The sequence below is a fragment of the Haematobia irritans genome, chromosome 1 (genome assembly GCF_050003625.1).
Source record: "Haematobia irritans isolate KBUSLIRL chromosome 1, ASM5000362v1, whole genome shotgun sequence".
Taxonomy (NCBI): Eukaryota; Metazoa; Arthropoda; class Insecta; order Diptera; family Muscidae; genus Haematobia; species Haematobia irritans.
The window spans coordinates 93806031-93831168 of record NC_134397.1 but is presented as its reverse complement, the minus strand read 5'-3'; the positions used below and the strand labels follow the sequence as shown (position 1 = coordinate 93831168).

General features: G+C 35.9%; 3 protein-coding genes across 6 annotated transcripts in view; 1 reads left to right on the top strand and 2 right to left on the bottom strand.

The window, feature by feature from the left end:
* The window catches only part of LOC142221425 (ADP-ribosylation factor-like protein 3), a 162024-nt gene extending 153025 nt beyond the window's left edge, over positions 1-8999 (bottom strand). For both annotated transcript variants that reach the window (XM_075291145.1, XM_075291146.1), the window contains exon 1: positions 8871-8999. In XM_075291145.1, coding sequence (XP_075147260.1) covers positions 8871-8873 — 3 coding nt within the window. In that variant the 5' untranslated portion in view covers positions 8874-8999. The remainder of the gene's footprint in view (positions 1-8870) is intronic.
* On the top strand, positions 8207-13226 carry LOC142221424 (RCC1 domain-containing protein 1). 3 transcript variants are annotated; one of them, XM_075291141.1, is made up of 5 exons: positions 8207-8362; positions 9006-9162; positions 9221-9722; positions 9788-9863; positions 12663-13226. In XM_075291141.1, exons 1-5 carry the CDS (start codon positions 8273-8275, stop codon positions 13101-13103), a joined length of 1266 nt encoding a protein of 421 aa, XP_075147256.1. In that variant the 5' UTR covers positions 8207-8272; the 3' UTR covers positions 13104-13226. The 3 variants fall into 3 exon arrangements, with proteins under 3 accessions (XP_075147256.1, XP_075147257.1, XP_075147259.1); XM_075291142.1 differs by lacking the exon at positions 8207-8362 and adding an exon at positions 8370-8534; XM_075291144.1 differs by lacking the exon at positions 8207-8362 and having other exon boundaries at positions 9006-9139.
* A 4926-nt stretch (positions 13227-18152) lies between these two features.
* tub (interleukin 1 receptor associated kinase 4 tube) overlaps positions 18153-25138 on the bottom strand; it is a 69032-nt gene continuing 62046 nt past the window's right edge. The window contains exon 2 of the mRNA XM_075291140.1: positions 18153-19850. Coding sequence (XP_075147255.1) covers positions 18772-19850 — 1079 coding nt within the window. The 3' untranslated portion in view covers positions 18153-18771. The remainder of the gene's footprint in view (positions 19851-25138) is intronic.

Sequence of the window (25138 nt, the reverse complement as noted above, 5' to 3'; positions counted from 1 at the left end):
GTTTTTTTATCAGTGAAAATTTTTTTGGTTCAGTAGTAAATTCTTATACCCAGCGAAGAAAACAGTATTAGTAAAATTCCATGCCTTATTCTAGTTAATGAACTATTCCTAACTGCTTTCAGTTTATGATTTTTTACTGAAACAAGTAAATTTTATTATTTCACACAAAAATTTAACTGAATGAAAATAATAGCCATTTTAAATTGATGGACATTTTTTCCTTTAGTTTCGAAGACACTTTTTTCTGTGTGTACTGAAGGGAAGTTTTGCGATTCGCATATCGTGTTCTAAATATTACGATTTTATTTAGAAACTGGTGAGAATGGATCTCAATGCAACACTGAGTAGCGTGGCGCCATAATTATTTTGTAATTTTGCTAATTTTCACTAATTTTGCGGCGTCGATGTATTTCGAAATAGGCAATTGCATTCAAAAAAGCCATTCCTTGTAGATTACAGATTCATTTATTGTTTTCTTTTTTAAAAAGATTTCCTGGACTAAAATGTTTTTCTTTAAAGGTGAGTATTAAGTTCGAGTTTAGCCGCTAAAATCGCCATTTTTCACGATTACTTTTCTTTAATAATACTTTTTAAGGAATACAAACTTTGTGAAACTGGCTTTGGACTATTCCCCATCAAGTTATAATAAAATCTGCCATAAATATGTATAATTGTATGCCTTTTTTTACTGATTTAGTTTTCACTTTAGTGAAAAAACTCGAACTTAATACCCATCTTAACAGCTGATTTAAACATCTATTACACATTTTGGAATTGAAGTTCCGGGACAAGCAATTATAAATCGCACGATTTTATTTTAGATACGAATCGCAAAATTTTGTGAAATTGGGAACAGGCCTGAATATTTTGGACCAATTTTGGTCTGATCGAACGAAAATGGCAACCCTGGTTCTGGATAGCTCAGAATAAGAGGGCTGCTTTCTTTTAGCATTGGATATCCTAAGCCGTGAAGGACTAAAAGAAAACGGAGTACTCGTTTATCCAGGACATCTCCAAAAATATGCAATACTTTTATCAGCTGTTTAAAAATAATCGCAGAAAATAAGTGAAATTTTTTAATATATATGGTAGTGGACATCAATACCTACAATTTGGTATACCACATGTATCTGGGAAACGCCGAGTGTAGAACAAAATTTTCCAGAAACTGTTGGACGCACTGGTGGTCAGGACAGTATTTCCAGCGCTGAGGCCAGGAATGGACTTCGTACACAAAAGTGACAACGGATATTGATAGAGGGCATCAATACCTACAATTTGGTATACCACATGTATCTGGGAAACGCCGAGTGTAGAACAAAATTTTCCAGAAACTGTTGGACGCACTGGTGGTCAGGACAGTATTTCCAGCGCTGAGGCCAGGAATGGACTTCGTACACAAAAGTGACAACGGATATTGATAGAGGGCATCAATACCTACAATTTGGTATACCACATGTATCTGGGAAACGCCGAGTGTAGAACAAAATTTTCCAGAAACTGTTGGACGCACTGGTGGTCAGGACAGTATTTCAAATGTCAAAGCCAAAAATAAACATTAAAAACGAAAAGGAAAACATAACTTAAAATGGGATTTAATAACTTAAATTCTTTCATATGTACAAATATCATTTATTACATATTTACAATTAATATCATGTTTTTTCTTTTCAATAATTATTGTGATGACATGTCGATCGTGCAAAGGGTGCATATTTAAAGCACGTGTTTCGTAAGTTATCTTGGTAACTCTGCTAAAAGTGTTATAATACATAACAAAATGGCGGACTGGTGTATAACAGATTCCATGGCATATGTGTGTAAGGTAGTTGCACTTAAAGAACTCATTACACATATTTTTGTTTTCATTAAAAATGTAGATTATTAATTGCACATAAAATAATAAATTGATTTATGGGTAGAATAAACTACATTCATTGAAAATATAGATTATTAATCACACATAAAATAAATAAATTGATTTATAGGAAGAATAAAATACTTCCTGCGAAAATTGAACAAAATTGTACTTCACATTTTGAGATTTGGACAAAGCGTTGTTAAAACTAGGAAAATTTAGTAGTACGTCCTCATTGCAATTTTACTTTTTCGAGATTTGCAAATAGCAGTTTCATATTAATACTATGTTCACATTATATGTCTACTTACAATGGATTTCAGTTGAAATATCTACGGATTTCAGTAGTTTTGCAATTGGATTTCAACAAAATCCACTGCACTGTCATACACAATTGGTGATCACATCAGATGTAAAGTACAATGCCTATGTATCAATTGCAATCAATCAATGTATCAATTGCATTTTGTTCGTATTTTGCCAAAAATAAAAACTCCATGATGTGATCACCAATTGTGTATGACAGTGCAGTGGATTTTGTTGAAATCCAATTGCAAAACTACTGAAATCCGTAGATATTTCAACTGAAATCCATTGTAAGTAGACATATAATGTGAACATAGTATTAATATGAAACTGCTATTTGCAAATCTCGAAAAAGTAAAATTGCAATGAGGACGTACTACTAAATTTTCCTAGTTTTAACAACGCTTTGTCCAAATCTCAAAATGTGAAGTACAATTTTGTTCAATTTTCGCAGGAAGTATTTTATTCTTCCTATAAATCAATTTATTTATTTTATGTGTGATTAATAATCTACATTTTCAATGAATGTAGTTTATTCTACCCATAAATCAATTTATTATTTAATGTGCAATTAATAATCTACATTTTTAATGAAAACAAAAATATGTGTAATGAGTTCTTTAAGTGCAACTACCTTACACACATATGCCATGGAATCTGTTATACACCAGTCCGCCATTTTGTTATGTGTTATAACACTTTTAGCAGAGTTACCAAGATAACTTACGAAACACGTGCTTTAAATATGCACCCTTTGCACGATCGACATGTCATCACAATAATTATTGAAAAGAAAAAACATGATATTAATTGTAAATATGTAATAAATGATATTTGTACATATGAAAGAATTTAAGTTATTAAATCCCATTTTAAGTTATGTTTTCCTTTTCGTTTTTAATGTTTATTTTTGGCTTTGACATTTGAAATACTGTCCTGACCACCAGTGCGTCCAACAGTTTCTGGAAAATTTTGTTCTACACTCGGCGTTTCCCAGATACATGTGGTATACCAAATTGTGGGGAATAATGCCCTCTATCAAGTTCCGTTGTCATTTTTGTGTACGAAGTCCATTCCTGGCCTCAGCTCTGGAAATACTGTCCTGACCACCAGTGCGTCCAACAGTTTCTGGAAAATTTTGTTCTACACTCGGCGTTTCCCAGATACATGTGGTATACCAAATTGTAGGTATTGATGCCCTCTATCAATATCCGTTGTCACTTTTGTGTACGAAGTCCATTCCTGGCCTCAGCGCTGGAAATACTGTCCTGACCACCAGTGCGTCCAACAGTTTCTGGAAAATTTTGTTCTACACTCGGCGTTTCCCAGATACATGTGGTATACCAAATTGTAGGTATTGATGCCCTCTATCAATATCCGTTGTCACTTTTGTGTACGAAGTCCATTCCTGGCCTCAGCGCTGGAAATACTGTCCTGACCACCAGTGCGTCCAACAGTTTCTGGAAAATTTTGTTCTACACTCGGCGTTTCCCAGATACATGTGGTATACCAAATTGTAGGTATTGATGCCCTCTATCAATATCCGTTGTCACTTTTGTGTACGAAGTCCATTCCTGGCCTCAGCGCTGGAAATACTGTCCTGACCACCAGTGCGTCCAACAGTTTCTGGAAAATTTTGTTCTACACTCGGCGTTTCCCAGATACATGTGGTATACCAAATTGTAGGTAGTGATGTCCTCTACCAAGTTCCGTTGTCACTTTTGTGTACGAAGTCCATTCCTGGACTCCACATAGGAAATAGTGTCCTGACCACCAGTACCCAGTAATAACCAAGCTAAATAACATTGAACAGGCACATGTGGCACACCAAATTGTAGGTAAAGGTGTTCTCTACCATATTCTGTGTATAAATCGTTGTTTTTAAGCACGGAAATACATAAATTTCATTAAATACTCTGTCCGTCTCATATTAATTCATTTTTTGTCGTCTCTGTGTCACCCTGTTATTTTTTCGATAACCCTGTTATCGAAAGTTAGCGACGTCGCTATCTTCACGCAGGTTTGAATTTCATGTTTTTCGATAAATTATTCACAATAAATTGCTATTGTGAATCGAACAAGCGCCACTTCATCAAAATACAATCTGGCAACAACGGCGCGACTTGCACCAGAGAGAATAAAATGACAAGAGGACGAAACTGTGAAGCGAAACTGCCTCAGTAGGTGCCAGTCATGAGGAAAATTTCTCTAATATCATGCAGTTTTTGTCGGCGCTTCTCTCAAATATCATACAGTTTGCGTCGGCGTCACCCAGTTCAGTTCTTACGAAACGTAAGGAAAATAGGATTTAGAACCTAATTTGTAATAACAAATGTTCTTTTATATAAATCTTTTCTTTCTATTAATTTTTTGGCAGACAATTTGAAATTATAACTGCCGATGCCTTTATAAAGAATTTATCAAAACAGCGCTTCGACCGCAACGCAGGTAATACCAAAGCTGCAGGCATTGTGCGACATCTATACGGTTGACATTTGTTGTTTGTGTAGAAGAGAAATTTTCGTTCTCTTGTCTTTTTATTCTCTCTGCTTGCACCAGAGAGTATAAAAAAGAGAACGAAACTGTCAAGCGAAACTGCGTCAGTAGGTGCAGTCATGAGGAAAATTTCTCTAATTTCATGCAGTTTTTGTCGACGCTTCTCTCAAATATCACACAGTTTGCGTCACCTGTTCAGTTCTCTGCCGGCTGTATGAAACGTAAGGAAAATAGGATTTAGAACCTACTTTGTAATATCAAATGTTCTTTTATATAAATCTTTTCATTCTATTACATTTTTTGGCAGACAATTTGAACTTATAACTGCCGATGCCTTTATAAACAATTCATCAAAACAGCGCTTCGACCGCAACGTCGGTAATACCAAAGCTGCAGGCATTGTGCGACATCTATATGGTTGACATGTGTAGTTTTTGTAGAAGAGAAATTTTCGTTCTCTTGTATTTTACTTTCTGCTTGCACCAGAGAGAATGAAAACACAAGAGAACAAAACTGTAAAGCGAAACTGCGTCAGTAGGTGGCAGTCATGAGGAAAATTTCTCTAATATCATGCAGTTTTTGTCGGTGCTTCTCTTAAATATCAATCAGTTTGCATCGTCGTCACCCAGTTCAGTTCTCTGCCGGCTTTACAAAACGCAATGAAAATAGGATTTAGCACCTACTTTGTAGTAACAAATGTTCTTTCTTATAAATGTTTTCATTCCATTAAATTTTTTGGCAGACAATTTGAAAGTATAACTGTCGGCCTTTATAAAGAATCCAAATAAACACAAATGCAACAACTTTTCAGTTTGAGGGTAAATGTAATTTTCAACATAAGTTCAACTTGACTTGAAACAGCTCATCTTCAACACATCTTCAAATTGTTTGCAAATTACTTCCAATTTGCCGAAATGTTGACGAAAACTTTGAAAAGGTGTTGAAGATAATATGAGAAAACTTTGACAAAAAACTACCCTTAAAAGCAACGAAAAAACTAAGTAGATTTTAATACTTCTGTGTGCAACGAAGTTCGTGGTCAATTGGAAGAAATAAAAAAATGGAAAATTTTAGACAAATAACTGAATTTACTCCAAATAGTTTATAATAGGTAAGTGAAAACAAAAAATGAAATAAAATTTTAAGGAAGTCACCAAATGTATATCTCTTTGCCGAAAACTAAAATTATGGATTCTACGTTCTTGAAAACATTAAAAAGCTGAACGATGAAAAAATGTTGGACAATTAACACCCTGCCAGCATTTCAAAGTTCCACTTAATCCTCATCGCTATCACAGACTCGTAAGTGACACTGCAACAATCGCCAACTGTGATGGGGACGCGTATGAAATGTACATGAAAGTATTTTGCCATCACTTTTGTTACAAGAGCCATTTTATATTTTGTGAAACACCAAGCGCAACTAGCTTCTTATAATTTATTTAAATAAAATCGATAATGAAATGCTGAAAACATAGTTATTTCGCTTAAAATGGGAAAAAGGCATATTGGTGAACAATTTTTGACTTTCCAAATGGAATAAAGTGATTGTTTTTCAGATATTTTACAGACACGCTGCCTCCATCGAGAATAAAAACAATGGCTGATAGACGCTGCAACATGTAACTTCCCACTTGTAAATCAACATCATTCTATTATTAATGACAAAAATTATGTTAAATGTGTTGTGATAGTGGTATAAATGATATATATATAAGAATTTATAAATGTTTAATCAAACTAATAAACATCTAAACAATCGTGTTTTACTTGACCACAATGTTTCTTTTATCTTAAAATGCACTTTTTCTGACTGTTTGAAGGGGCTCTTATTGGCGCCGTTCTAAATTTATTAAAAAGGCACCTAATAATTGCACTTAGTTTTGGATGTCGTGTACGATTGTTTTCGACGTGGTGGGGAATCTCAGAAGCGCCGTCAAATTCAAAAAATGTTGGCAGGGAATATATTTATTTTTTAATTAGTATTGTAGTGTAGGTTAGGTTAGGTTATGTGGCAGCCCGATGTATCAGGCTCACTTAGACTATTCAGTCCATTGTGATACCACAGTGGTGAAGTGTAGTGTAGTGTATTATTATATATTTCATTTTGACGAAAATGAATAAATTATGCAAAATTTATAGAATTTTGGATTTGACTTTCAATTAGAAGTGGTGACTTTCACCGTTCACACCGGGTTGAGATGTTTTAGTTTGACAGTTACCATGGAAACTAGAAATTCACATTTACTCGAAATCACATATATGCAACCTATGTCCAAATAATTACCGCGAGCGCAAAGGGAAAAACATTTTCTGTTATTTTCACATGTCCATGTTATTAAAAGCCTTTGTTTATTCTTTTTTTCTATGAAACTTATTTCAATGTTTTGACATATATTTTGAATAGGGTTGTTATTCGGGGTATATTCCAAATTAGGTGGGTTCACATTCTAAAATTGACATGTTTTGGAGGAAAACTTGTGTTTTGAAGTTGTTTTTTAGTATGGCGAGAACGACTCGTTTGTTATAAAGGGAAAACATTTCAAACCCCAAAACATGCTTGGTGAGAACACCGTATAATCCTTAGAAAAAATGTTTGAAAAATTATTGAAATTTAGCATTTTTCAAACGTTTGTGTTTATTGGGAATTTATCAAAACAGCGCTTCGACCGCAACGTTGGTAATACCAAAGCTGCAGGCATTGTGCGACATCTATGCGGTTGACATTTATTTTCTTCGCAGAAGAGAACTTTTCGTCCTCTTATGTGTTTATTCTCTCTGCTTGCACTGATGCAGTGTTGCCAGGTTAGGGGTTTTCCCCCAAATTTAGGGGGGTTTTCACGTTTAGGGGGATTTTTAGGGGTAAAATTTATTTGGGGGGATTTTTGGGGGTAAAAAATTCTTTCAGACCTTATAAAGTGGAGCAATTCTCAAGCAAATTCGGAACAATTCTAGCATGAGTTATGAGAAAAAAGATGCGGAAAGTCAACAAGAAGATCCTAAATACAAACAAGTATCCAATAGCATTATTTTCGTTAGTTTTTTAAACTCTTCTGTTGAAAGGGCATTTTTAATATTTGTCAAAATTAAAAACAATCGTATTTTAAGTTAGCAGCTGAAATCTTTTTAAGAGTAAACTCGCTTTTTAAATTGATATACATATTGTATTATTACATCCATAGAAAAAATAATTTCCTCAGGGATGAAATTTTAAACAAACGAAAATCTCTTTTGTTTTAAATTATTTTCTCAAATAGCAAATTTTATTTTTTATTTACTCCAAACGAAAAAAAAATTTAGCATCAAAAGAAAACTTAGTTTTTCTAAAATTTCGTTTCTCAGGAAAGAACTCTTCTTTCAGGATATATATTTGTGTTAAATTTAATTTTTAAAGTGTATCACTACAGGATTTTTTTCACGTAATTTTGGGACTACTTTTTGTACTTTTATATTCTGAAATTTTTTGGGGGTTTTTGAAAAAAGCTTAGACCAATTTAGGGGTTTTTTTCTTAAGATTTGGGGGGAAGAATCAAAAATCACCTGGCAACACTGCACTGATGAGATATTCTGGACAGATCACCAGTGCAACAATGTTCTGGATAGCCCATACAAATGTTGCATCCAGTGCTAAAAGAAAACAGTCCTAATATTGCATCCAGTACTAAGAGAAAACAGGCCTATTATCTATGTAGCTCGAACAAAGTGTGTGCCAGCCAGAGTCCCTTGTCGTTTGTTCTTTTTCTTTGGTGTTTGGAAATATATCACTTATTCCATTTAGAATTTCGGCAATTATTCACGAATATACTTTTCAAGATTTTAAGCGTAACGCACAATGTACCCCAAGTTGTATACCAGACGATCGATATTAAAAATTGTTAATATTTATTCCAAAACCTCAACTTTTGCTGCCATGAATTGTTAATATCTTTCTAATATATGTTTTTCGTTAGCATAAATAGCAATGCATTTTTCTATTGGCACATGTCATTGCAAATAATAACACCAATTCCATTGCTGTCTTTTGAAGAAAGATCAGTTTCCGAAAAAAAACTTTTATATAAGTGCTAATCTTCAGAAATTTAATATATCTCCGTCCTCCATAGTTTTAGTAAGCCCTACAACTGCACAAGTTCCCACAAAAAATTTACGTTTGCAGGAGATAGTTTACACAATCAACAATAATTAAAATACCATTATGATACGTTCTTACCATATCGCAAACATTTATTGGTTTATTTTCCACTAGATATTTATCTTTTAGTTTTTTTCAAAACACTATTTTTGTAAGTAAAAATCCCAACACTTCACTAAAATGTTAACTACGTACTACTACTACTACTTACAGATTAACTATTTCGATATGCCGAATGGTGGTGGAGAACGTTACTATGATCGCTTAGCAACGGCAGAGCAAAAACACAATAAAACATGGGTAGTTAGCGGCTATAATGGTTTTGGACAATTGGACCCAAGCAAGAGGCAAGTGTTTCGAAAGTTTGAAGGTACATAATTTTGTCAATTTTTCTCAATAATTAATATTTCTAAAAAAAATATTTTTAGAATCTCAAATCCCTCATATATCAAGTTCTTCCCTTCTCTCTTGCTCCTGGAGTTTTTTAGCTGCAGCTGTTGGTTGTACAATTCACTTGCAAGGATTTGTTTCTGCTGGTTATAACAACGTCAAAACAATAGAGATTGAAAGTGCAGTAAAGTTTTTAGCATCGTGTGACCGGTATTGTTTAATACTATTGGAGAATGGCAAGCTGTACAAATGCTTCCCACAAAGTAAACAACCGACTTTGTATGAAGTGAGATTTCAAAGAAATGAAGGACTCATACACCACTCCAGACCTTTAAATGAGGACAGCGGAACCAAAATAAGTTCCGTTGCGTGTGGAAATGCTTTTATGGTGGCTCTTGGAGAATCAAACGAAGTATTTTCGGGAACCACTCAAATTCACCAGTTTCCAAATAATGTTCGCGTCAAACAGCTTGAGTGTGGCTTTGAACACGCGTTAATGTTGACCCACAACGGCGATCTATATACATGGGGAAACGGTTTGTAAGTAATATTATATATCTCCGATTTGTATTTATATTACCCAAGAAGTTTTGTTTTATATACAGAAGAGGACAATTGGGCAATGAAATGTTAAAAATCGAAGAAATGCCAGTACTCATAGAAGCACTTGCTGGAATAAAGGTCGGTATGTCCATAAACATGAAAAAGTACTGAGTTAAGAGAGTTTCATAATTTTGTGTTTCAAGGCTGGGTTCCCACTTCTATAGATAATTCTTCAATAATTAATCCAAAATGTTCTTGGAATGTTTTTCCTCGTAAATTATAAAATAAATTCGAATAATTTCGAATTTCCGCTACGTTAAACTGCTGTCTGTTGCCACAGACGCGCTGCACGTTTCTACGTTTAGTTCATTGAATATGGAACTCCGGTTACACTCGTGTATGACGAAATGCTTTACTGAAATGAGAAAAGGAACGCCTGAAAACTTTTTGGCATTGGGATAATGAAACCCATTACTTTGTGTGCAAGATTGGTACATTTATGTGAACACAGTATAAAATAAAACATTTATTTAACCCTTCTGTGCGTGAAGAGGTCCAACATTAAATCGGCTTTTATAGGTGCTTGGAAAAGTTTAGTGCGCTTCTGCGTGATTATGTCCAATGGTACCTACCACTAATTACTTTACTGGTTTTAGCACAGTGTAAAAAGCAGCGTAAAGAAATTACGATGTTTGTGTTTGGAACACTTAATAACACTAACATCCTTCAGAAAATATCGTTATTTAGAAGAATTTGTCATTTGTGAAGTTCCCATTGGTTTCGTTGCTTGGTAGTACATAATTTTATGTTTTCCGTGGATATATCTACTATAGTGAAACTACAAATGCAAAAAAAAAGTTATTTGAACTTCAGAAATCGTGGTCGATCTAAGTTTTTATATTCCTATGCATGTTCCAGACTCATCGTCCCCTGGGAACTCCACTAAAAAAATCATATTGCTTTCCCTTCAAAAATCCAGTTTGTTCATAACATTGCTTGGTACCTATAAGTACTTATAGGTACCACCGTGGTGCAACGGTTAGCATTCCCGCCTTGCATACACAAGGTCGTGGGTTCGATTCCTGTTTCGACCGAACACCAAAAAGTTTTTCAGCGGTGGATTATCCCAACTCAGTAATGCTGGTGACATTTCTGAGGGTTTCAAAGCTTCTCCAAGTGGTTTCACTGCAATGTTGAACGCCGTTCGGACTCGGAGGAATCGGGCAGCACTCAGTAATAAGAGAGAAGTTCACCATTGATGTATCACAATGGACTGAATAGTCTAAGTGAGCCTGATACATCGGGCTCACCTAAACTAGGTACCACGCCTGTGACAAACGTTAGGGCTTTAGAATACTTATAAAAAATTTAAATATTATCTGTATCTAATTAAAAATTAAAGGAAATTCTATATATACAAACAAATATCTATATATATGCAATTTGTGCGTCATAGAAGAGTCCACCCACAGTAAATAATCGAAAAATTTCGTAGGGATAACCTCTATACCATCCTTTTTTCACGCTGGTATCGCTTCCGGTGTTATCATATACAGGATGGTTAAACATATTTGTAACTAAGGGTCAGACCCTTGGGACGTTAAAAAATACATGCAATGGCATTTGCAATGACATACTCCAAAAAACTCATCTCATTGATTTTGAGGACCCATTTTAGAAAGTCAGCAAGAAATAGACAAATTTTTGATCGAAACGGAAGGAACCCAGTTTTTTATAGTAATGGTAACATAAAAACTCTACCAAAACTTTTCATTTTTACATATGTATTCTCAACCAACGCTTTAATTTAGTAAGTTGGTGTGGCTCGTGTTTTTCCGTATTTAATTTTAAAGAAATAATAATGAACTGTCATTTCAATGGGTTTATTCTATTGAATCAAATTATTCTTTATGTATTAATATCCATGCTATCCTAGTAGAATGGTTAGAAACACCTATATAGCATGGATATTAATATTTAAAGAATAATTTGATTCAATAGAATAAAACCATTGAAATGACAGTTCATTATTATTTCTATAAAATTAAATACGAAAAAAAACACGAGCCACACCAACTTACTAAATTAAAGATTGCAAATCTCGAAAATATTGACTTCTCTACGCGATTACAATGGATCGAGTAATGCTGTAATATGAACACTACTTGAATAGAAACGAATATTGCAGAAATAAACAAAAATGTTACAAGCCATCTAAATAAGATTACACGCAAATTAATTTCACCCTTAAAATATAAATAAAAGTGGGTTTTTTAAAGGAGGTTCGAAATCTACTAAAGGTGGATTTTAACTCCCTTTTTTATAAGGCAAATGGCAGTTGAAATCTAGTTAAAGTCGATTTTGAATTATTTAAAACATACTATGGTAGTGTCATTAATTTAAAACACAATTATTATGAAATATTCACGAAGATAATTCCTTAACTTTTTGAGTTTTTTAAGTAAATATGCTCAATTATTTGAATAATTATACCTAATGATACCATCATTTATTCTATTTTATTAAGTCATTAACAGCCAAATGCATTACATGTTGAGAATAAGAATTCGAAAATTACCAAGAAGTATTTATTATTGACATTACAAGTTAGTCATTATAAATCATCGCAATGTAATGCAATTTGTAATGACAGCTTTACTCCTGGTAATGCAAATTGTAATGAGATGTGATTACCTTGTTTTCGCTGGGTATATCTTATGTGTTGGCTCGTAAAATTTTATTGTTTAACATTGACAAACGTAAATAACGCATAGTATTTTCGTAGATGGGTTCTTTTATAAGAGAAAGGAAATATATTTTGTGTGTGTGTGTGTTTTAACGAATAGTTAGTTTGGCTAAATCAACACTTTTCCGTTCTAGATATTGTTGTATGACAGTTATCATTACTTACTTTTTGTGTTTGGCGTATATTTTCAGATAACAAACATCGCAGCTTCGGGTTGGCATAGCGCTGCAATATCCAGTTTTGGTGACCTCTATACATGGGGTTTTAACTCCAATGGACAACTAGGAATTACACCATTAAATTATGAAAGCAGTGTGTTGAAGGTGTATTCATTACCGCAACTAGTTAATATAGTATGTCATACATGCGAGGGTAATGAGTCTGAGGAACATTGCTTTCCTGTTAAAGTAGCTGCAGGTGCAAGACACACAGTATTAATTTTGAATTGTGGCTCTGTGTTAGCAACTGGTTGGAATGCTTATGGACAAGCAGGAACGGATGATCCAAAAAATTGCGATAATTTTGTAAACAAAATGATAATAGACCAAAATATCGAAAACATTGAGCTTAAATGCGGCTCGTGGTGCACCTTCATTGGTATTTGTGATAATGGTGCCGAGAGACATAATTAATAAAGTGAAGGAAATCGCCAGTGAAGTTAAATTATGTTACGTAAATTCAAAATTCATTAAAAGGAAAAATGTTTGATTCAGGTAAAAGTTCAAAAATAAAAGTGATACACAATATATAATGAAGACCTACCAAATGTCATTGTTGTTACGAAGGAAATTAAGTTAGGTTAGGTATAGGTAGTGGCTCCTCTTTATTTCAGATCATTCTACCACTTAGAGATATGATAAATCAGAAATGTCACCAGCCTGAGAAATAAACCACCGCTTATCGGTTTTCGGCGGAAACCGGCATTGAGCCCACGAACCTTTGTATACAAGGCGGTAGAGTTGGGTAGTCCCGGATGGATGTAGTTCATTTCAACTAATCATTTAAGGAGCTTCGGGAACTAGTTCCAGCTATTTCGATGTTTTAGTCCCACAGTTCCTTCTTGAGCATAATAATGTGCTCTCGTACAAATCGAATGCAAACTAGAAGTGTGCACGTGAGTAGTGTTTTACTCACGCTCACGGACACTCACGACGGAAAAATCTTACTCACGCACATTCACGCACGATATTGTTTGGTAGGACTCATGCTCACTCACACTCACGAAAAGAAAATTTGTACTAACGCACGAATATACCATGACTCACGAATAATTTTATGAGTAATTTACCTTAGAGACGTGTCTGAAAACATGAGCATGATTAAAATCGAGAGCATTATTAAACTCTTAATATCCCAGGCGCCACTATAGTTGTAAATGAATTCAATTCGTAAGCGTTTTATGTCCGTGGCGGCATTATTTTCGTGAGCGTATTTTTCCGGAATTCGTTACTCACGCACACTCACGAAGAATCGTGTCGCTGCCTGATAGGCGAGTTTGCAAAAACTATTGGCCCGAAGTATAATGACTACTGCACCCGACCTCGTTGCAGTCGGGTCTATGGCCCGGGGCCGATACAGGGTTTACAACCCTGTCCAAGGACCGCAAACCCCCATTTGGAGTATGTCTATTTCCCGAAAAACTCGAAAATACTAGCTCCAAAGGACTACAACAACAACTATTGCATGTGCATGTGAGTATGTCTATTTCCCGAAAAACTCGAAAATACTAGCTCCAAAGGACTACAACAACAACTATTGCATGTGCTGTCATGATGCGGAGGAAAATGAATCAATTTTGTGTAATTGGTAAGCGAATTTTAGGAGCATATAACTTTAGAAATCATGGCGGACCTGGAAAATATTATTTGTAATTTTTTTATTTGTTTTTCGTTTTTATTTTTTAAATGAAAAACTTAATTTTCCTAATGAAACAATGCTAAATTTTAGGCAACAACAAAAAAAAAATTAATTTTCCCCTTTATGGAAATTTATTTCATGCACTTAATTTCTTTTTATTTGCATTTTAATGCTATATAAATACTTGTCGTATACGCGTTTGGTTCGAGTATGAAACTAACATGGTAAATGGTTTGATCTCCTCAGTAGACAATGTCCTATCTTCCTAAAGTTTATTGTATTTGCTTTCAATGGTCTGCAGTTTATTATTGACGTAGGAGTGAAAAGTTGGACGATGGCGTTCGTTTCGGATATGAAAAATTGGCTATAAATTTAGACGTAATTGTTTTGTTTCTTGCCATGACCTGGAAGGGAAGGTGGGTTAGAAACCATTTTATTTTCATTGCAAAACAAAATAAAATAAAATGGTTTTTGGGTTCATGGTATTTTTCTCGTTTACATCTTGTTTTTAATTTTTAGACAGCGATGTGTATTTATGTACTCAATGTAATATATAATCATTTTGTTTTCCTCAATGCACATTTCTTTAGATAATTTCAATGATTTCGGCTAACTGCATTGGTGAGATTGTCAGTGACGACTCTTATATCAAACGCTTTTGTTCTGAAAGACAACATTTAAAATTGGTTTCTTCAATGCCCAGTCCTTGAGGCCTTGCACTTCGTCGACTATATTCGACGAGGTTTTCCACATGCTAAAAAGTTGTCACCTTAATATTGTTGGCGTAACTGAAACGTGGCTTAAATCTTATGTGCCTAACAAAGCTGTTAATATACCAGGTTATAAATTTTTCCGTAACGATCGTTGTGGCATGCGTGGTAGAGGTGTTGGTTTATATGTTTCTGAGAAATTAAGGGTTCGGCCGCTCGCATCTGCATCGGATCCTAATTCTTGCGAAGCTTTATTTTTAAAGGTAACATCTGGATCATTTGAGTTCCTAATTCTTGCGAAGCTTTATTTTTAAAGGTAACATCTGGATCATTTGAGTTTGTGGTTGGTGTAGTATATTTGCCTATGGGTAATCTTGATTCTCTTCTTATCTCTTATCTCTGATATGTCTGTTAGCTTTTCCGATATTATAATCATTGGTGATTTTAAGTGTGATATTTCTGTTCCTAGAAAGTATGCTAATCTTAAGTTAATGTCGACACATTGTAATTTGTCTGTTCTACATAACAATATGCCCACTCATTTTGATTTGAACCGTATGTCCACTTCTATAATTGACTATGCTCTAGTTAGCAACATTTCAGCGGTTATCCGCAGCAGTCAATTTAATTTTCCAGCACTAAATTCGAATCATGCTTTCATTCTTGTGCAATATTTAATTCTAAACCAGAATCGGAACTTGTTTTATTCTTACCGAGATTATACTTCCATCAATATGGACAACTTGCTATGTAATATAGAAAGTGCAGATTATTCGCCTCTTTATTTCACAAATGATACCGATACTCAGATAACTCTTCTGAATTGAATTTGGGTGACTTACTTGGGAGAACTGTACCTGAGCGAACAAGGGCAATCAATAGCGTCAGACCACGTTGGTATGATAATGCTAATATTAGGCAAGCTGTATGGCATGGTGAATTAGCGTACCGTGCTTATATCGAGGATCAGTGTATTAGTAATAGAGACACATACAAAAGATCAATAGCTCGGAGGACAATAAGACATGCGAAACGAGCGTATGGTCTTCGCATGTTTCAGGGTACGTCGAATGCCAAGGAACTCTGGTCTCGGATTAGTTCTACTAGGGAACTTGCTTCGGATAACGCCTGTGATAATAACTGTGATATAGATCTTGACCTGTTGAATAATTATTATACATCCGTACAATCTAACTATGGGCAATCTAGTATTAACTTTGATGATTTGCGTGATAACAACTTTCATTTTAGGAATGTATATCTGGACGAGTTACACAGTGCAATATTTAGAATTAAGTCTAATGCCTTAGGAACTGATGGTATTCCCATTCGCTTTATAAAGATAGTATTTCCGTACATTTGTCATCACATATTACATGTATTTAACACAATACTTATGACTAGTTGTTTTCCGGCTTCATAGAAGCTAGCAAGAGTTACGCCACTCAAGAAGAAGGTTACTTCGGGTTCAAATTGCAGTGATTTCAGGCCTATTTCCATTCTTCCAGCGCTGTCGAAAAACTTCGAAATCTTGATAAAGTATCAGTTAATTGTGTATCTGGATAACTTCTCTTTAATTGATCCATGCCAATCAGGCTTTAGAAGTCGTCATAGCACGACGTCGCTTATGGTAAAGCTTACACATGTAATTGACAAGAGAGATCCAGGAATTCTTGCTGCTCTTCATGTGTGAATCCAATTTCTTCAGGTGTTCCACAGGGATCTATCCTTGGCCCGATACTGTTTATGTTATATGTTAATGACATTATACATTGTGTCCAGCATGTTACTATGGCTATATATGCTGATGATATTCAATTATTTAGTACCTACGCATCTGGCGCGACACAAGATGCCATACTGAATTTGGATCATGACATAGGTCGTATTTATGACTGGGCTCGCACAAATAATTTGACCATTAATATCAACAAAACAAAGATTATGGCTTTGAAAATCCTCGTCAACCAATCACACAGAGATATATTGATCCAAGTCTATTTAGTTAGTTTTAGAGACTCGATTATTTCTCTTGGGTTTCACTTAGACAATAAACTTAAATTCGAATTTCGTTTCATAGCTATGTCCAAAGTTAACTTCGTTCTGAAGAAACTATATAGTTTGAATGTTATTCTCCCGCTTCAAGTGAAACGAATGCTGGCGCATTCACTACTTATGCCACATATTTTATACGGTGTAGAGGTTTATATGGGATCAAGTAGATCAAGTTTGTATAAACTTACCTCATGTTTCCATTCTCTGCTTCGTTTTGTATTCGGTAGAAATTGTAGACGCAACTATTCACCCTTTGCTACTGAATTTGTGGGATGCTCCTTTGAGCGTTATTTTGAAATTAGATGCCTTTGTTTTCTTTATGGTGTTTTGAAATCAGGTAAACCATCATATCTTATTTCTTATTTCCGGTTCTAGAGGACAAGGACCACTCAAATACTCATTTGCGATTCGAGTTACCAGACTATGGAACTCCTTACCTCTACAAGGCGGGCATGCTAACAATTGCGCCACTACGGCTCAGGAAATGATAAAAATAATCAATTAAACAAGTATACCTTATATAATTAAAGAACACATATCTATATATAAGTCGCATGAATTGTATGTCTTTCAATTTGTAGCCCAAAATGGGCCTGAATTGATTAATAAAAATTGAATTGAAATAGCGAACTTAACAAAAATACTTTCGAACTAAAATTAACTAAGTGCGATTAACTTTTCATTTGATATTTGCGTGTCCCCTCCTTTAAAAATTGCCAAATATCTAGATTGAAAAAAGTTCATTTCTGGAGATTGAAAATTATTTTGCCTCCAACTATAACGCCAGGAAACCATTTCCTATTGTAGACAGTATATGTACACCATACATATTCTGCCAAAAAATGATAATCGGCACTCGGCCTCGAAACGGTTTAAAAAAAAACAAGTCAAGAACTTCAACTGAGTATTGCTTTTTGCCGAACATCGTCTTCGGCTAAAAAACCAGTTTCTGGCGAGCTCTAATGCATAATTTCCCACCCCGAATAAGCAGCAGTCGCTGCCGAGAGGCGTTTTTATCGTTCTCTGCTTTGGAACCCTGAAAAAAGATGGAAATTTGAATTATTGTTTTTCGTGGCGATAATCGGGTATACGTCTTCCATTTTTATTGAAGTATTACAGGAGAGGTTTAAAATTATGCAAATGAATTTAATTTATCATAATATAATTTTAAATTGGTATATTTTGTCAAAAAATAATAAATATGATTTAATATTAAATTAATAATAGAGCTTCCAGTTTGGAGATAATTCCAAACCTAGTCTTTTTCTGAACATTGATGATGGACTTGCTTGAAGAGTATTGGAACTCATTTGATGAATACATAATATAAAACTAATATGTGATTTTAGTTAACTTAATTATGCAACATTACGGTTACATTTATTAGTCATAAAGTATAGTACATATAATATACATTACACATTGTCATATTTATCTCGATTATTAAACAACTGCATTTATCCATCTTTATGTTACGTATAACTGGAATGTAAAATAAAATTCCCGCTTAAATGTTCAGTTTTCATAAAGAAATAACCTGAATTTGCCTTTCATGAATTTGTTCATGAATTTCAGTGTTGTTATACATTGAGTGTTATTAAGAACTATTGAAATCGTAGGAAATTTGTATTCATTTAAACTGAAGTATTATATCTCGTAATATAGATAGAAAATTGATTTAATTTATTGTTGGAATGCATTCAGAGATCAGCGGGGGCATTGTATCCGTCGATGTTGGCCTACTGTCGTTATTCTGTTCAAAGCTATTTTCTCCGCTGGTATTAGTAACACTAGTTAAGCTTGAGTCATTAAAGAAACTTAAATTGGGAACATCCGCATCGTCGTCTTCAATATCCACATCTACGTCATCACCATCATCAATATAGGAGTTATCACTGTCCCCGCCGTCTAGCTGTAAGTATGAATCTCGTTTTGCTTGTCCATCTACACAATTTGTATTGCCAAGCTTGTCCGAAGTTTGTACGTTTCTATCAAAATTTAGTGCAACCGACGGTACATTGGCGACACTGTCGCAATTCTTTGAAGATATTGCATCTTTTTCACCATTTAAATTCAAAGCACTTATTGCTGGTAAATCGTGACTGGTTTGTGCTGTGTTTTCAATATCCGACGTCGATTCGGTGCTATTATTAGCTATGCTTGAGTTTTCCTCTGATGTTTTTGATATTTCTATAGAATTTCCAATTAAAAAACTTAGATTGGGAATGGAGTCGTGGGATGCTGTTACATTGTCTCTTTTGCTGTCGGCATCCATTAACAGCGAAATCTTTGGCAAATTGTCTATCGAGTTTACTTCACTGGGTTTGGAATGTTCTTGAGTAGTTTCATTTTTATTTGTTGTAAAAATATCAGTACAGTTACTTGTATTGGCAGTACTTTCAAAGTAGTCTGTACATTGAATAACGGAGTGATTCTGTTGTTTCCTTTGAATTAGTTTTTGTTTCATGATCTTGGATTTTTGTGACCTTGGCGGCGGCTTCGGAGCTTTGCCATTTTCATTTGCAGATGCAATCGCAGGCGCAAACATCTTTTCAATAGGATCTCTGTATTTAGTATAGTAGTCCTTATTATTGTCCATAAAACTGCTTCCAATTAACGCATTTTGTTGCAGTAATTCAGTGTCTGGATAATTTTGGCTATCATTGGCCATTTCACATATATCACCGAAAATAGTAGATGGCAACTCACAGGTTATTTCTGCACAGGGTCCATCACACGGACGTGGTGGTTTACTCTCTAGAATTAAAATGTATATATTAGGTTACATTGGATACATAAATTGATATATCCAGCGTATTCAAGCGCTGGAAATGTAACGCCGAAATAATTATAATTAAACAAGTTTTATACAAGTGGTGCAGGTCAGGTATAGAGGCTGCCCGTATTTTAGACACGCAATTTAGTACATTATCCAATGGGTTGCTAACTTCAGGGCCCAGTGGACGGGTAACGACTGAAGTTATAAATTTGGGCAGTGACCAAGAGTCAGGCCCAATTAGTCGACCTGTAGACGGGTCGACTGGCGGTGACACTTTGGCAAGTCGAACCTTTTCTAAGGTGACGACATCAAAAGGAGGCAATCCCTCTCGAAAGAGATTCAAGGAACGAAGAAATGCTTTGTTTATCCTAAAGAAATTAGGATCAGTCGACCCAAGCACGTTGTCGGCTAAGCAAAGCGATTCCTTAAAATGGGCTCAAGGAATTCTTGAAGCTGGAAAAAGATAACAATCACCGGATGAGCTGCCATCCTCTAAACGGGATCAAAGATCGTTTGCCTCAGTTGCAAAAGACAGCCTTGTGATGGCTATTATTAATAAAGGAGCATTGGACGGTATGATTCCAAGACAAAAATGGGGGGAAATTGAGAACGCGATGTCTGGTGTCTACTAAGAGGTGCGAAAAAAGTTTCCCGGACCAAGTCCTCGACGGCAAGATGCTGGATGGTATCAAGGACGATATCAGTTAATAGCTTTTGCGGACCAGAGATCTATGGATTGCTTTAAAGTTGTATTGATGCTAATTGGTGAAGTATGGGAAGGAGCCGCTTTGGAGTTAGTCGATAAAAAAGACATACCGACTAAACCTAGAGCACATGCATGGATACCGGCAAACCCTCCTGATCCTGAGTCAATACTAGAGAGATAAATCTTCACCATTGTAATTGCTAAAAACGAACTAAACTTGTTTCTGCTTCCTTCATTGAGCAAATATTGGGTATCTTCGGTCTACATGGGACATGATAGGGAGATGCCACCCTGTGCCGTTAAGACCTTAGTTGAGGAGTCACTAAAAACAAAGACAAAACTCATCATGGGATGCGATGCAAATGCACATCATAGTATTTGGGGAAGTACTGATACTAATGCAAGGGGAGAGTCGCTAATAGAGTTTATTTTGCGTACTAACCTGGTAGTTTGCAATAAGGGAGATGCACCAACCTTCGTCACCAGAAACAGGCAAGAGGTTTTGGACGTCACGTTGACCTCTCCGGAACTGAATGATAAGATATCTGAGTGGCAAATTTTGAGGGAACATAGCTTCTCAGATCATCGCTACATCAGTTTCAGATTGGCTGTTCGTACTTCAAAGACCATATTTCCGCCAAATGTTAGGAAAGCTGTGTAGCGGATTACTAAGGCCTTCAACATGTCACTGAAAGCTGCTTGCCCTAGAGGAAAGCCAAGGGGAAAAAATCGGCCGCCATGGTGGACTACGGAGTTAAGTAATATGAGGAAATCCTGCAGGAAGCTCTTTAACAAAGCAAAGTCCACAAGAGCTCCGGAGGATTGGGACACTTACAAGATGAATCTGAGAGCATATAAACGAGAACTGAGAAGGTTTCAACAAAACTCTTGGGATGATTACTGTATCAGTATTGAGAATACGTCAGAGGCTTCCAGACTACGGAAGGTACTAGCATCCACTAACACCGCTCCAGGTTTCATTAAAACATCGGAGGGAAATTGGACAACGTCCAGTGAGGAGACGTTGGAGGTACTTTTGGACACACACTTCCCTGGAAATCAGACGGTTGAACCATGTTCTGGCGGTGTAAAAGAGGCTCAGCGGTCATTTCCTATCGAGGAAATTGTGTCGGAATCTAGAATAAAATGGGCTTTAAATAGCTTTGGAACATTCAAATCCCCCGAACCTGATGGAATTACTCCGGCGGAATTACAAGCAGTGGCTGAAAGAATTCTACCCTGGTTGACGGTGATATATAAACGATGTGTAAACTTAGCATATATTCCAGAAAAGTGGAGGGAAACAAAAGTCGTCTTCATACCTAAAGCAGGAAAAGCCTCTCACTCGAGTGCGAAGGATTTCCGACCAATCAGCTTATCCTCATTCCTACTTAAGACCCTGGAGAGGATGATAGACATGTATCTTAGAACTAGCGTGGATTCAAGTTTGCTCTCGAAACGACAGCATGCATACTCGAAGGGCAGGTCTTCTGAGACCGCATTGCATGAACTAGTCAGCTTTATTGAAAACTCACTTTCTGTCAAAGAATACACAATCGTGGCGTTTCTAGACATCGAAGGGGCGTTCAATAATGTCCATCCGAGCTCGATATTAAATGGACTGACAACTCTGAATGTTGATCCAGGTATACTTAGGCTGTTAGACGAACTTCTAATAAAGAGACGTATTTCAGCCACACTAGGGCAAGCAAACATACAAAGGTATGTTAACAGAGGCACTCCCCAAGGAGGAGTTCTATCACCTCTTCTTTGGAATGTTGCTATATGCGCTTTACAGACTATCAGTTATTCCGGACGACAGTGCTCGTGTCGAACATATCCCATATATTGTGCACATTATAAGTTAAGTCCGAAGGCATAATCGATACTGCTGCATGTTTATGGGATCGATAACACTTTTACCGATTACTTTACACCGACATTCCGTCCGGAACAACTGATAGTCTGTAAAGCGCAATAAACAACCTTCTGGTTTCCCTAGAAAAATAAAGGATAAAAGTGGTGGCATACGCAGATGATGTGGCGCTAACAGTCAGGGGAAAATTCCCATCCACAATCAGTGATATTATACAGAGAGCTCTCCGGATGACTGAGAAATGGGCGAAAGATAATGGTGTAAATCCAGCAAAGACAGAAATAGTCATGTACTGCAAAGATCGCAAAACTCCCACAGTTAGGCCCATTTCCTTAGGGGGTACTGAAATTCCCTTTGGTGAGTGTGCAAAATACCTTGGCGTTATTTTGGACAGGAAGCTGAATTTCAGGCTTAATATTGAAGAGAGGGCGAGAAAAGCCACGGTAGCTTTGTACTCGTGCAAAAAGGCAATAGGAAAAAAGTGGGGACTAAAACCAAAAATTGTGCATTGGCTATACACGGCAGTAGTTAGACCTATAATGCTGTATGGTGTTGTAGTCTGGTGGCCGGCACTTCAGACTTGTTTAGATAAAGTTCAGCATATGGCGAGCTGATGTATCTCAGGCGCATATAGTAAGACAGGAACAGACTCCCTTAATGTCATGCTACATCTATTGCCTTTAGACATTTTAGCCAAACAGTCAGCTGCAACAACGGCTGTGCGGTTGCGAGAGCTATCGCTGTGGTCGGAAAAAATGTACGGTCATAGTTCGGTCCTCAAAGTAATGCCAGATGTGCCTAACGTAGTGGATTACACCCTGGCAAAACCACTTTTCGACAAAAAGTTTGAAACTCTAATTTCCAACAGTGAGGCGTGGTGTACACAGACCCCGGGGAATAAAATATATATAGATTTCTATACTGATAGCTCCAAATTGAATGGACAAGTGGGGTTCGGAGTATATCTGGATCTGGAAAAGATCTGGAAATTCGAATAGCGAAAATATTACCTAATCACTGTAGTGTTTTTCAGGCTGAAATATTAGCAATAAATAAAAAAAAATAAAATAAATAAATAAAAATAAATAAAATATTGGCATTAATATATACTCAGACAGTCAACCTGCAATAAAATCCTTGGACTCTGTGTTCCTTAACTCGAAAACGGCCATAGACTGTCGCAAATCTCTCAACGAGATGGCTGAGCAGTACAATATTCACCTAATATAGGTGCCTGGCCATAGGAACATACCGGGGAACTGCGAAGCAGATGTGTTAGCAAGGCTAGGAACTACCTTACATATTCCAGGGGAACTAGAATCTGTTGGTATGACTCTGGGCACCTGCAAACTCTTGCTGCGTGAGAAGGCTGTTATGATGATATTCGATGGGAAAATTGCAAGGGTTGTAACGACACCAAGCAAATATGGCCCCATTTAAACTTAAACCGCACACTAGATATGCTAGTGTTCTCAAGGCGTCAGATAGCACTCCTGATATCTGCTATAACGGGTCGCTGCCTGATAGGCGAATTTGCAAAAACTATAGGTGCGAAGTATAATGTCTATTGTATAAGCTGTCACGATGTGGAGGAAAAGGAATCAATTAAACACCTTTTGTGTGAGTGTCCTGCTTTTTGTGTAAGGCGTAAGCGAATTTTAGGAGCATATAGCTTTAGATTACTGGCGGACCTGGAAAACGTTAACTTAAGCAGTTTGTTAATGCTTTTGGAGCAATCTGGTTGGTTCCACAAAAGTAAATAATAGAGAAGGTTCAGTGGTTAAGACTAGAAGTGCCCATATGAAATAGGTACTTTTAGTTAAATGTGGTATCACGATGGACTGAATAGTCTAAGTGAGATGAATATATTACCCCATGTTCTAATATTCGGAATCGCAAGTCGAAAGAAATTACTTTTCTTATAACAAAATAACAAGATACCCTCGGTCTTTAATCCAATTTCATTTTAAACATCTCATTAAAGACAACTTTATAATTTTTTTGATTTTTTTATTTTCTATTTCTACAATATTTGTTCCTACTCAAGTATTGTTCATCTTACAGCATTACTCGGCGTATTTTGATCCAATGTAATCGGCGAGTGGTCATTATTTTCGATATTTGGTTACAAGAGTCAATAAGTGGTTATTTTACAAACTTTTGTATATCTACAAATATGTGATTACATATTAGGTGAACATATGCTCTAAATGCACTACTTATTTCATGGCCGAAGGTGTGCTTGGGGTGAAGTACTTTCCTCGTAGGACATGCGTATGTAAATGTAATCAGAAGCGATTCCAATTTATAAGTGGTTACTTCTTTTTGATTTGGATTACCTACAAGATTACCGGGTAATGAGAGTTTTTGCTGGGTTGTTATTTTTGTAGTAATATGAGCATAACCAGATGTATTGATGTCGTAATGTATATGTGCGACATCTTTCAGATGCTGTCAGGTGAGTCGTAAACTAAAAGTCGAACAGTGCACATCGAAGAGCAAAGTATTAAGTAAATAAATTGTATATTGTCGTTATTTGAAATATAAAAACGTAACAGTATATATGAATATAGCACCAAGAATTTCATAACAGTTTGCTCTACAAAATCAATGGATTGATAAGTCAAATTCAAATTTTTCTGGGCGTGGGGGCTTTCTCTATCATTTGCAATGTTAGGCTTGTT

Excerpts from the sequence above, each read along its gene's own strand:
- LOC142221424 (XM_075291141.1), top strand. The coding sequence starts at position 8,273 with ATGTTGCATCCAGTGCTAAAAGAAAACAGTCCTAATATTGCATCCAGT. Across the intron at positions 8,363-9,005 it reads ATCTATGTAGCTCGAACAAA|ATTAACTATTTCGATATGCC; the intron begins GTGTGTGCCAGC and ends TACTACTTACAG. Across the intron at positions 9,163-9,220 it reads AGTGTTTCGAAAGTTTGAAG|AATCTCAAATCCCTCATATA; the intron begins GTACATAATTTT and ends AAATATTTTTAG.